The following is a 13,813-nucleotide window of genomic DNA, read 5'->3' as shown; positions in this document are numbered from 1 at the left end:
TTAAGTTGTACACCTTAAAGTTATACAATATTATATGTCAATTAAATGTCCATAAAAACAAAAACAAAAAAATAAAAGTATATAAAATACATACGAGGATTCTGTATCTTTACTGAAGAATCAGGATCTGGATGCTGTTTATGTATCACTTGAGTACAAATATGTTCTATAAGAATCTACAGAAGGAAAACAATAGATTAGCATAATCACTGTACCATTAATATAAATGAACATAAGTCAGCACTAATCAATGTTAAGTATACAGTCCAATGCTGTCATGCTAACCATCTTCTGTATTTTATAAAATAAATGATTTCAACATTGTAACTCTATTTTTACTTAATTACAAAACAAGACATCAAACAATCAATACAATGGAGGAAATACTTAACAGAGATGTCCATACTGTTTAATAATTAACAGATTAATAGATTTAAGATGCAGCTATATGTGCTTTATATAACTAATTTCAAAACTGTGTATCAAATCTAAATTACCTTATTTCATCTAGACATTAGCAACTAAATTATAAAGTCATTCTCAAAATATGAAATAAGATTAAATTCTAAATATATTCTTACCTCAAACAAAACATTATACGTGGTCATTGTGATTAAATTTGTCTGAAGCATGAGTCTTTCTGCTAGCAATGAAAACAATCCATGTCCAAGCATGACTTCAGCTTTTCTTCTGTGATTTCATAAAAAGAAATAATCAAATGCAGAGTACTATTATCTACTATTTAGTATGCAAGTTGGATGAAGAAGATACAAAAATGTTTTTCACATTATCCACAAATTCCAGCTCAGTAACTCTCCCACTTTTCTTTAACCTAGAACTCATAAGGCCACAAAATCTTTAAGCAGAGAAATACAAACTACAATGTAAGCACAGCTGAAGTTTAAAAAATATATACACAAGACTGGCTATGTCACAGCACACCAAAAATCTTCAGAGCAATTGTTTATTAACTGGTTTCTACTCTCCATCAGCACTGAGCTAAACTCTATTATGGATGAAATCTAAAGCCTAAGTAAGTTGTTAAGTAGAAAAACAATGTGGAGAAAAAGGTAGAAAAAATGAAAGAAAATTAAGAAAATTAATACTGTGAAGATAAATACACCAAAATTAAACTTCCAAGCAAAAATTTAGAAACTAAAGTATCATAAACTTCAATTCTACCCTGAGATTCATCAAATTTTTTCTGCAAATGGCTGGATAGTAAATATTTTCGGCTTTGTGGACAAAATGGGCTCTGTAGCAACAACTCAATACTGCTGTCACAATCTGAAAACAGCCATATATAATAAACCAAGAAGTGACTGTGGCTGTGCCCCAACCAAACTTTATTTACAGGCAGCCAACTGGAATCCACAGAAAGACCATAGTTTGCCAATACTTCTCTACTGCCACAAATGTTAATTTTTATAATAAACCAACATGGTATAAGGAACAATAGGTAGGATATGAATATCTACATTCAGCTAAGAAAAAAATACAAAAATTTCAGTTTTCAGTTATCCATATAACAGAACATACTATGACAACTATCTAGGTTAAAATATCAGCTTTATAGTACAGATAAAGCAAATGATCAACCCCCATGAAATGAAGTCTCCGTGGTTTCTAAAATTCCATTTATACAAATGTACTCTTCTAATGAATGAAGAACAAATGGAAAATTTATTTCATATAAAACTAACTACACTGGGGTGCTTGGGTGGCTCAGTCAGTTAAGCATCCAACTCTTGATATTGGCTTAGGTCATGATCTCCCAGGTGTGGGATTGAGCCCTGCATCAGGCTCCATGCTCAGCCTGGACTCTGCTTGGGATTCTCTCTCTCCCTCTCTTTCTGCCCCTCCCCACTTGCACATGCAAAAAAAATAGATAAATATTTTTTAAAAACCTATATATTCCTGTTTCCATTTTATTTTTAATATATAGAAATGGGATTAAATTTACATAGATTTTATAAATAAAAATAAAGAGAAGAGGAACTAGAGAAATCACAGAACAAAAATACTATTCCAAAGATTTATAAAATAAAAAGTAATATACCACAACCCATTTTAGATTTCATGAACACTATACTCACTTTGGGGCCAGGTGTTTTAAAAAATAGCCCATTGCCTTGAGAGCTTGTACTCTGATTCCTTCACTTGTCGATGCCATAAGTTTATAGATAACACTGAAGGAATTAAAATTAAAAACAAATTACTAATATATTATTCAAAAGTAAAGATTTAAAATACATAGGTATACATTTATTTTTATATATTCATGATTATAAACCTAATTTCAAGATATGGGTGAATTTAATACAAATTCCTGACATTTAAAAACTTACGTTTCAACTATACTGTCTTCAAGAAACCTGCTTTATACATAGTGACACATACAGACTAAAAGTAAATGGAGAAACCATAAACCATGCTAACACTAATAAAAAGAAAGCAAGAATAATTAACACTAATTTCAGGGAAAGCAGACTTTAAAGCAAGTTAAATTATCAGAGATAAGAAGGGCATTGCTTGATGATAAAGGGGGCCAATTCTCCAATAAGACATAATAGTCTATAACATGTATGTGCCTAACCATAGAGTATAAAACAATGTGGCATAAAAATTGATAATACTCCAAGAAGAATAATGGATGAATACACTATTATAATTGGAGACGTTAACATCGCTCTCAGAAACAGATCCAGCAGACAGAAAATCATTAAGGACGTAATTGAACTCAACAATACCATCAATTGACTGGATTTAATTGACATTTATTGACTATTTCACCCAGTAACAGCAGAATACACATTTTTCTTAAGCTAACATGGAACATTCACCAAGTAGCTCACATTCAGGGCTATAAAACACATGTAAACAAATGCAAAGATCAGAAATGATATATTGTTTGTTCTCAGACCACAAGGAGATTAAACTAGAAATCATTAACAGAAAGATAGCTGCAAAATTCCAAAATACGTGGATATTAAACAAAATGCTAAAAAATAACATGTAGGTCAAAGAGGAAGTCTCAAGAAAATCTAAAAATATTTTAAACTAAATGAAAATGAAAACAGGCTATTAAAATCTGTGAAATCCAGCAAAAGCAGTCCTTACGAGGAAATTTATAGCAGTGAATTATTAGAAAAGAAGAAAAAACTTAAATCACTAATCAAGCTTCCACCCTAGAAAACTAAAAAAAGAAGAGAATACTCAATCCAAAGTAAGCAGGGGAAAATAAATAAGTATTAGAGTGGCAAACAAAAAAATTAAAAATAGTAAATCAATAGAGAAAATCAATGTAACCAAAAGCTGATTTGAAAAAGATCCATAAAGGAGATAAGCTTCTAGCCAGGTTAACAAATAAAAAAAACACAATTTACTATTTTCAGAAATGAAAGAAGGAACATCACTACAGATCCCATAAACATAAAACAAATAATAAAGGAACACTATGAACAATTCTATGCCCTTAAATTCTATAACCTAGATGAAAGAGACCAGTTCATTAAAAGAGATAATCTGCCAAAACACACCCAAGAATAATTGATGATCTACGATTTTACTAATCTGTGGAATTTAAGAAACAAAACACATGAATATATGAAAAGGAGGAAAAGAGAGGAGAGAGGAAAACAAACCACAAGGGACTCTTAATGATAGAAAACAAACTGAGGGTTGCCTGAGGGAGAGGGGTGGGAGATAGACTAGATGGGTGATGGGTAGTAAGAAGGGCACTTGTGATGATCACTGGGTGTTGTACGTAAGTGATGAATCAATGAATTCTACTCCTGAAACAAATACTGCACTGTATAGTAATTAACTAAAATCTAAATTTTAAAAAAAGGGAAAAAAAGAATAACTGATGATCTAAATAGGCTTATAATGACTAAAGATAGTGAATCAATAAATAATAACCTACCAAAACAAAAGGGCCAGAACCAGACTGGTTTATTGGTAACTTCTACCAAAAATTGAGGAAGAAATTATACCAATTCTCTACAATTCCCTTCAAAGGACAGAAGCAGAAGAAATACCTCCTAAACCATTCTATGAGCCAGCATTACCCCATACCAAAATAAAAATAAAAATGAAAATACACATTACAAGAAAACTACAGACCAATAAGTCTCATTAACAAAAATGAGGGGCGCCTGGGTGGCTCACTGAGTTGAGCATCAGACTGTTGACTTCAGCTCAGGTCATGATCTCATGGCTCATGAGTTCCAGCGAGCCCCACATGGGCTCTGCACTGCTAGCACATAGCCCACTTGGGATCCTCTTTCTCTCCCTTTCTGTCTCACCCTCACTTGCATGCTGTCTCTGAGTAAATAAACATTAAAAAAAAAAGAAGAAATAAAATTCTCAAGAAAATATTATCAAATAAATGCAAAAAAACATAAAAAGAATTATATATCATGACAAATTTATCCCAGGGATGCAAGGACTGGTTCAAGATTTGCAAATCAAATGATATAATCTATCATGAAATCAATTAATCTGTAGATAAGAAAATTACTAGTATAAGTAGATATAGAAAAAAGCATTTGAGGGGCACCTGGGTGGCTCAGTCGGTTAAGCGTCCAACTTTGGCTCAGGTCATGATCTCACAGTTCACGAGTTCAAGCCCCACATCAGGCTCTGGGCTGACAGCACAGAGCCTGGAGCCCACTTCGAGTTCTGTGTCTCTTCCTCTCTCTCTACCCCTCCCCTGCCCCTGCTCGCTCGCTCTCTCTCTCTCTCTCTCTCTCTCTCAAAAATAAACATTAAAAAAAATTTTTTAAAGCATTTGACATAACCCAACACCCATTCATGTTAAAAACTCTAAATAATCTAAGAATAGAGGAGAATTTTCTCAACTTCATAAGGACTATCCACAAAAACCCTACAGCTAAGGTACCTAATAGCAAGAAAAATCAAGTCTTCCAAATAAGATCAGGTACAAGACACCACTCCTTTTCAGCCTTGTACAGGAAGTTCTTGCTAATGCAGTGAGGCAAGAAAAGGAAATAAATAGTATACAGACTGTTAAGGAACACATAGAGCTGTCTTTGTTCAAAGAACATCTAGAATTGGCACACACACACAAAAAGAAAAACCTCCTATAACTAATAAGCAATTATACCAAGGTTGCAGAATACCGAGTTCATATACAAAAGTCAACTGCCTTCCTATATTCCAATAATCAACAAGTGGAATAGGACACTAAAAACACAATACCATTTACAGTAGCACTCCCCAAAAATGAAATACTTAGGTATATACATCTAACAAAATATATACAAGATATGTATGAGAAAAACTATAAAACTGATGCATAAAACCAAAAAACAGAGCTAAATAAATGGACAGAAAATCCATGTTCGTTTACAGGAAGACTCAATATTCTCAATGTCTCAGTTCTCCCCAACTTGATCTATAGATTCAATACAATTTTAACCAAAACCTCAACAAGATATGTGAATATCAAGAAACTATTCTAAAGTTTATATGGAAAGGCAAAAGCCAGGGCAGCTAACACAATTACTGACGGACATAAACAAAATTGGAAAACCAACGTTATGTGATTTCAAGATTTATTATAAAACTGTGGAACCTGGGTGGCTCAGTAGGTTAAGTGTCTGACTTCAACCCAGATCATGATTTCACAGTTCATGAGTTCAAGCCCCACATCAGGCTCTCTGCTGCCAGCAAAGGGTCTGCTTCAGATCCCCTCCCTCCCTCCCTCCCTCTCTCTCTCTCTCTCTCTCTCTCTCTCTCTCTCTCTCTCTCTCTCCCCCCCCTCTGCTCCTCCCCTGCTCACTCTCTCCCTCAAAAATAAGTAAATGTTAAAAAAAAAGATTTATTATAAAGATATAGTAATCAAGACAGTATGGTATTGGCAAAAGGGAGAGCAAAGGTAGTACAATGGACCAAAGATACTCTTTTTGTTTAAAAAAAAATTTTTTTTTAATGTGTATTTATTTTTGAGAGAGAGAGAGAGACACAGAATGCAAGCTGGGAAGGGGCAGAGACAGAGGGGCACACAGAATCTGAAGCAGGCTCCAGGTTCTGAGCTGTCAGCACAAAGCCCAATTCGGGACTCAAACTCACGAACTGCAAGATCATTACCTGACCTGATGTCAGCCACCTAACCAACTGAGCCATCCAAGCGCCCCTCAAAGATACTCTTTCAAAACACGATGCTGGAACGTCCACATTCAAATAAATGAATCTAGACACAGACCTTACACCTTTCATAAAAATTAACTCAAAATGGACCTAAATGTAAAATGCAAAACTATAAAACTCCTAGGAGACAACGTAAGATAAAACCTAGATGACCTTGGGTATGGTGATACAACATACAAAACCAAAGACACAATCCACAACAAAATAACTGATAAGCTGGACTTCATTAAAATTAAAAACTTCTGCTCTTCAAAAGACAATAGCAAGAGAATCAGAAGACAAGATAGACTGGGGGAAAATATATGTGAAACACACATCTGATAAAGGACTGGTATCCACAGTATACAAAGAACTCTTAAAACTCAACAATAAAAAAAAAAAAAGAACAACCCCATTTAAAAACGGACCAAAGAACTTAACAGACCCTTACCAAAGAAGATATACAGATGGAAAATTAGCCTATGAAAAGATGCTCTACATTATATGTCATCAGAGAAATACAAATTAAAACGAGATACTACTACACACATCTATGAGAATGGACAAAACCCAGAACACCAACAACACCATGTATGTAGAGCAGTAAGAACTCGCATCCAATGCTGGTGGGGAAACAAAATGATATGGCCACTTTGGAAGAGAGATTTTGGCGATTTCTTACAAAACTAAACATATTTTTACCATAGGATCCATCAATCATACTCCTCAGTATTTACCCAAAGGAGATGAAACCATGTCCATACCAAAACCGGCATATGCATATTTATAGCACCTATATTCATGACTGGCAAAACTTATAAGCAACCAAGATGTCCTTCAGTACATGAATGGATGAATAAACTATGGATATCTCAACAATGGAATATTATTCAGCACTAAAAAGAAATGAGCTACCAAGCCATGAAAAGACATAGAGAAATCTTTTTTTGCTTTAAGATTCTTTTTTTTTTTAATTTTTGTTTGTTTTCTTATTTTATTTTATTTTTGAGAGAGAGAGAGAGTTTGAGTGAGTGAGGGGCAGAGAGGGACAGAGAGAATCCCACAAGGTCCAGAGAGAGAGAAAAAAAGAGAGAGTGCAGAGCCTGGAGGGGCTGGAAATGAACCACAATCATGACCTGAGCCAAAGTTGGATGCTTAACCAAATGAGCCAACCAGGTGCCCCAACATGGAGGAATCTTAAATGCACTATACTAAGTGAAAGAAGCCAATCTGAAAAGGCTGTATGATTCCAAACATATGATATTCCGGAAAAGGCAAAACTATGGAGATAGTAAAAAGGTCAGTGGGAGCCAAAGATTGGGGGTAGGTGTGGAAGGAATGAACAGGCAGAGCACAGAGGATTTTTAGAGCAATGAAAATACTCTATATGATAACCAAATGACAGATACATGCCATTATACAGTTGTCCAAATCCACAGAATGTACAATACCAACAGTGAAGCGTAACGTAAACTATGGACTTAGGATGATTATAATGTGTAAATGTAGGTTCACCAACTGTAAATTCTAATGGGTGTGTTGATAAGGAAGAGTATACATGTGTGGAGACAGGAGAGTATATGGGAAACCTCTATACGTCCCTCTAAATTTTACAACTCTTCCAAAAAAAAAGTCTTTGAGAAAAACTTGCTTATCTCTACTAGTTATTGTTCCTTTTAATGAAAACCAAAAAATGAGAACAAATTAAAACATTTAGAAAATATGGTGATTTAATATACACCCATAAATGTACTTATGCAAATTGTATAGCATAAAGCTGGTTGAGTCACTATTTTTTCCTCTACTGCAGGCTTAACAATGCCCTTTGGAAGTTACCACATTTAAGATCAATACAAAGAAAGCACTGTTTAGTGGTAACACATATTTTAATCCGTAAATAATTCTCACCGTGGAAAGCAAAGGAACAGGAAAATGAATGATAATGACAACAGGTAATGAATGATAAAAAATAAAAAGCAAAAGACTGAAACATAAATGACATCTAAAACAAATTTCATAATCAATTCTCAAAATTTACATAATAATCTAAGTTTTTAAATAATCTCCGAGGGCATTCAGCCACCAGACCACTGATTTGAACATAAACAAAGTATAGAAAAATTTGAGTATCATACACAATTTGACTAAAAAAAAAAAACATTCAATTAATTCATTATACCATTTCCTCCCTCATAAACATTTAGAAAAAAATCTGAAAAGTTTATCATTATTTTAAAATACTAAGATTTTCAATTATCCTCCTAGATAAAAATTTTAATGCTTAATAACTAAGTCTGAAATGGGGCACCTGGGTGGCTCAGTTGGTTAAGCATCTGACTTTGGCTCAGGTCATGATCTCACGGTTCATGAGTTCAAGCCCCGCATCAGGCTCTGTGCTGACAGCTCAGAACCTGGAGCCCGCTTTGGATTCTGTGTCTCCCTCTCTCTGCCCCTTCCCCGCTCACACTCTGATGTTTAATGTAAACATTAAAAAAATTTGTCTTCAATAACTAAGTCTGAAAAAACATAACTATGAACAAAAAGTAAAGACCTTGATCCTCTAGTAGCTGACAGAAATGAAATATGTGAAAAGAACTTTGCTTCCTATTAAAATATTAATTAAAAGCATCTAGGTCCATAAACATTGTAATCTCATAAAATGAGATATGTGAAACTGGTTATTTTTAATTCAAATTGTATTTAAAAAACTATAACATTCAATTACTGGGACAACACTATTATGTTTATAAAAGTTTTCCTTCTATGATTTAAATTAAGTAAATAAAAATTAAATTATTTGTAAAAGAAATATTAACATAAGCTTAATAGCAGTTTAAAAACCACAACACTCAAAGATATTTTAACACAGAATTAAGCTATGAATGCTATAGCTTAACTTAAATAATCTTTGGTTAAAATTACAATGATTTCACCAGAAGATGAACTCTAGGTAAAACTATAATTACTTTCAAATTTTTATTAGTATTAATCACATGAGAAGACCAAAATTAATAGAATAAGATCCATATACCTAATATTTTCCTAAAGTAATTTTTTAAGTGTTGAGTATTTTTCACTAAAGCAGAATCCAATTAGTTTATATATCTACTAAACATAACCACTAAACTTTGAAAAACCAAATCGAGCATATTTTGCTTTCTGATCAAAGTTTAGTCCCTATTTAACACAAAAACCATTCTTCACATTAGAGCAGGAAAATCCTGTACCACTTCAATGACATTTATATATTTTTCTAACTATTAAAAAATTTATAAATATATATACATTTCTCTATTGGAAATAGAAACAAAAGTAGAAAAAGATGATAAAATTAATCCATAAGAAGATTAAAATTGGGGAATGTTTTCATATAATCTATTTCACTCTGACCATACATATAATCATATAATAAAACACACATGGACATTATATATATAATGTATATATGCACACACATATATATCTTTTTTCTGAATTGAAATGTACTATGGCATGTACACTATAGCAGTTTCAATGAAGAAAATGTTCAGGTAATAGAAACACCAAAAAGAGTAATTTGAAAAGTAACAAATTATTTCAATCTGTTCACAGACATAAAAATATATGATTAAAGCTCATGAGACTCAAAAATTAAAAATTTGATACTTAAAATTTAAACAGGGACTATGAAGTGACTGACACTGCATCAGAACACATAGGAAGAATATGTGTTGGAAATAACGTCTCAATGATGTGATGGTGAAAAAGAATTGTATTTAACAAATAAATGAGAAAGTTTATGTCATTTAATGGAAATTAAATTGCCACTTAAAATTTAGAAATGCTACTGACTTCTATTATGCAGTGTAGCATACCTGTATTATCTTGCATCAGGAAAGACTATCTTCCCTCCAATTTTCTCCATTTTTTTCAATTTGAGTCTATGTCACACTCCATTTGACTTTCAGTTAGTATGAAAGCTTCACTAAATATATCTGCGCCCTTTGCATGTTGGCCTTTAAAACTTATGGTAATATATTTTAGGCAGCAATGTGACCATAAACAGATAATGAAATTATATATCAATGCTCCATTTGAATTCTGTCTCTTTAAATCATGAAAGAAATTAAGAAAGAAGTTAAAAAAGAAAAAGCTCAAAAAAGAAGAACAGAAAGATGGAAAGAACAACAGACAGGCAGACAGACAGACAGACAGACAAAAAAGAGAAAGAAAATCTACAATTTACACAATCTCATACTGAATTTTGGACCCAAAAATTATTTCCACAGAACTCCAATTAGATTTAAAGGAACTACCTACCCATCATTCCCAAATTAATTCCATTTTCTATAACTAATATAAATATTCAATACATCTCTTTATTCAGTGTTTTTTAAAAGTAGTTGAACCACATATAGACATGACTATTCACATTTCCATATATTAGTCCAATTTACATATTTTTCAGTTGTTCACAATAAGTAAAAGACTGGGAAAGTACCAAAATTTAAAGCATACTATTTAAAAAAAAAAAAGCAAGAATGACTTCCATTAATGCCAACGTGGAAGTCAGCATGTCCCTCCACAAAAAAAGACAGAAATAAAATTAAACAACACTTTCACATGCAACCATTCAACCAACAAAACAACAAATTGAGAGGCATTAATTCTTGAGAAATTACTACACACTGAGGTAAGAAAAATCAAGAGTTACAAGAAAACTAGATTAACAATAAGTAAACAATTAGGAAATTTCAATAAACTATAAAAAAGCACCACATGGCCCCTGGGTGACTCAGCTAGTTAAGCATCCAACATCCACTCAGGTCAGGTTCTCATGGGTTCGTGAATTCAATCTCTGCATAGGGCTCTGTGCTGACAGCTCAGAGCCTGGAACCTGCTTCAGATTCTGTGTCTCCCTCCATCTCTGTCCCTCCCCCACTTGCGTACATGCCTCTCTTGCAAAAGTAAAATAAACATTAAGAAAAATTGTTGGGGGAGGGTGCGCCTGGGCGGCTCAGTTGGTTAAACACCAGACTTCAGCTCAAGGTCATGATTTCACAGTTCATGGGTTCGAGCCTTGCGTGGGGCTCTGTGCTGAAACCTGGAGCCTGCTTCAGATTCTGTGTCTCCCTCTCTCTCTCTCTGCCCCACCCCATTTATACTCTGTCTCTCTCTCTCTCTCAAAAATAAACATTTTTTAAAATTTTTAATTAAAAATTTTTTTTAAAAAAGAAATACAAGAATCTAGAGTTGAAAAGTAAATAATAAAAATGAAAAATTCACAAGAGGCACTCAGTAGCAAATTCATATGGCAAAAGACAGAATCTGTGAGCTTTAAGAGCTTTAAGACACAATCTGTGAGCCCAAAGAACAAAGAGAAAACAATGGAAGATAAATTAGCGAACTTTTAGAAACCTGTGAGACAATGTAGTATTCCACCATAGCTATAATGCAGGTGTCGGAGGAGGAGGAGGAGGAGGAGGAGGAGGAGGAGGAGGACGAGGAAAAGGAGGAGGAGGCAGAGGAGAAGGAGAAGGAAGAGGAAGGAGGAGGAAGGAGGAAGGAGGAAGGAGGAAGGAGGAAGGAGGAAGGAGGAGGAGAAGCGGCGGCAGCAGCAAGAAAAATTTCTGAAGAAACCGTGGGGAAAAATCTGGCAAAAAGTGATGGAAAAACATTAACTTGCAGATTCAAGAACTCAATAAACCAAAAAAGGATAAAAACAAAGAGGATCACAACTAAACAAAATAGTCAAAATTCAAAGACAAAGAAAAAAGCTTAAAAGCATCAAGAGAAATAGGACTCAACCCAAAGAAAACAACAATACAAGGATGACATCTCATTGAAAATAGTAGAGGCCAAAAGTCAATTAAATCACAAAGTGCAAACAGAAAGCTATCTGTTAAAATTTTATATCCAGAATAACTATTATCAAAAAATTAAGACTAACAAAAGTATTTTCAGATGAACAGACTGGGAAATTCATTACTAACAGACATGTCTTACAAGAAATAAAGTCCACAAAGAAGAAAGGAAATATAATATCATAAAACCATTAAATAGAAAATAATTTTTAAAAAACAAAAAAAATCAACAGGGAGTTCTGGTTCAATGAAGATGGAGTGAAGCTAATAACAGCCTCTCAGTCTTACATATTAGAACCAAAACCACAAGAAAAAATGCAAAAAGCAATTTCCTAAGTACTAAACAAAAGCAGTTGCATTGGTGTAAAGGAGGTAAAACTTGGGAGAATTACCCATTATGAAGGTAAGGAGTCTCAATTTTTACTTTTCCCTTCTAAATCTGACCCAAAAGTGAGCTTTTATTTCAGAGGTGGATGTCAGAAGCTCAGCTGGCAAATAATGTGACAAAAACTGTCCTTTGGTTAGGGGAACTAACAAAACGGGTTTGTACAGGTGGTGGGGGTGCGGGGAAGGAGGACACAGGGTGTGGTGTAGACCTGAAAAGAAGGAAATGGGAAAGAAAGATCCTCAAAATCTTTGTAAAAGCCCATAAAAACCCAAGGCTAACCCAAGAGATATACCTGCAAGGGGCAGACAGACCAGAACAGTAAAATCTTTCTGTATTGAAAAAAGACTTGAATTATCACCCAATTCTTCACCTGAGTACATTATATGCAAAAAAGACACAAAGCAGGACAAGACAGGTTTTTAAATGAGTGATATCTGTAACCCCTACACACAGAGGATAAGTAGAACTTGTAGTCTGACCCTTCTTATTAAAACAAGCAAAACATCAACATTTGTTAGAGGATTTTAACAAAACACATAGTTTATAAAAGATAACATTCACAACGTCTAGGACACATTAAAAAGTTACTCAACGTACAAAGAAGCAAGAATATGTAATCATTTCTCACAGGAAAAGACACTGAACAAATGCTGATGAGATGGGCAAATTGTTGGAACTATCACACAAAGATATCAAAGGAGCTATTATAAATATACTCCAGAAGGTAAAAGGAAACACAGTCTAACAGGATCAGAAAATAGTTCTCAACCAAAAGAAAAAGTATAAAATTAACCATATTAAAATTATACAACTGAGGGGCGCCTGGGTGGCGCAGTCGGTTAAGCGTCCGACTTCAGCCAGGTCACGATCTCGCGGTCCGTGAGTTCGAGCCCCGCGTCAGGCTCTGGGCTGATGGCTCGGAGCCTGGAGCCTGTTTCCGATTCTGTGTCTCCCTCTCTCTCTGCCCCTCCCCCGTTCATGCTCTGTCTCTTTCTGTCCCAAAAAATAAATAAAAAACGTTGAAAAAAAAAAAAAATTTAAAAAAATAAAAAAAATAAAAAAAAATTATACAACTGAAATGTACAAATCTAAAATAAAATATTCATGAGATGAGCTTAATATCAAAATATAAAAAACAAATCTCCATAAAGTTGAAGATCAAGTTTATCATACATACCAAGCTTCTTTATCAATAGACAGTATCAAATGTGAAGAACAAAGAAAGAAGATTGAAATAAAAAGCCCTAATATTCACATTACTAGAGACCCAAAGTAAAAGGAAAAAGATATAACTGAAGCAAAAAGTATGAAAATAAGGGTCTAAAGCTTATCAAAATGTGATAATTACAAAGAAAGCATAATGAAACTGTAGAAGAGCTAAAGAATATGTCTTTATAGCAAGTACAAAAATGTAGTACCTTTTACTTAG

General features: G+C 33.8%; 1 protein-coding gene across 6 annotated transcripts in view; it reads right to left on the bottom strand.

Moving 5' to 3' along the window:
- The window catches only part of LRBA (LPS responsive beige-like anchor protein), a 780,253-nt gene that overhangs the window by 622,177 nt on the left and 144,263 nt on the right, over positions 1 to 13,813 (bottom strand). For all 6 annotated transcript variants that reach the window (XM_058721178.1, XM_058721180.1, XM_058721181.1 and 3 more), the window contains exons 18-20: positions 2,097 to 2,189; positions 582 to 690; positions 95 to 176 (exon numbers count right to left, since the gene is read on the bottom strand). In XM_058721178.1, the coding sequence (XP_058577161.1) occupies positions 95 to 176; positions 582 to 690; positions 2,097 to 2,189 (284 nt within the window). The remainder of the gene's footprint in view (positions 1 to 94; positions 177 to 581; positions 691 to 2,096; positions 2,190 to 13,813) is intronic.

Source organism: Neofelis nebulosa, chromosome 3 (assembly GCF_028018385.1).
Source record: "Neofelis nebulosa isolate mNeoNeb1 chromosome 3, mNeoNeb1.pri, whole genome shotgun sequence".
Lineage (NCBI taxonomy): Eukaryota > Metazoa > Chordata > Mammalia > Carnivora > Felidae > Neofelis > Neofelis nebulosa.
The sequence above is the reverse complement of the archived record's forward strand: the minus strand, read 5'-3'. Positions and strand labels throughout refer to the sequence as shown.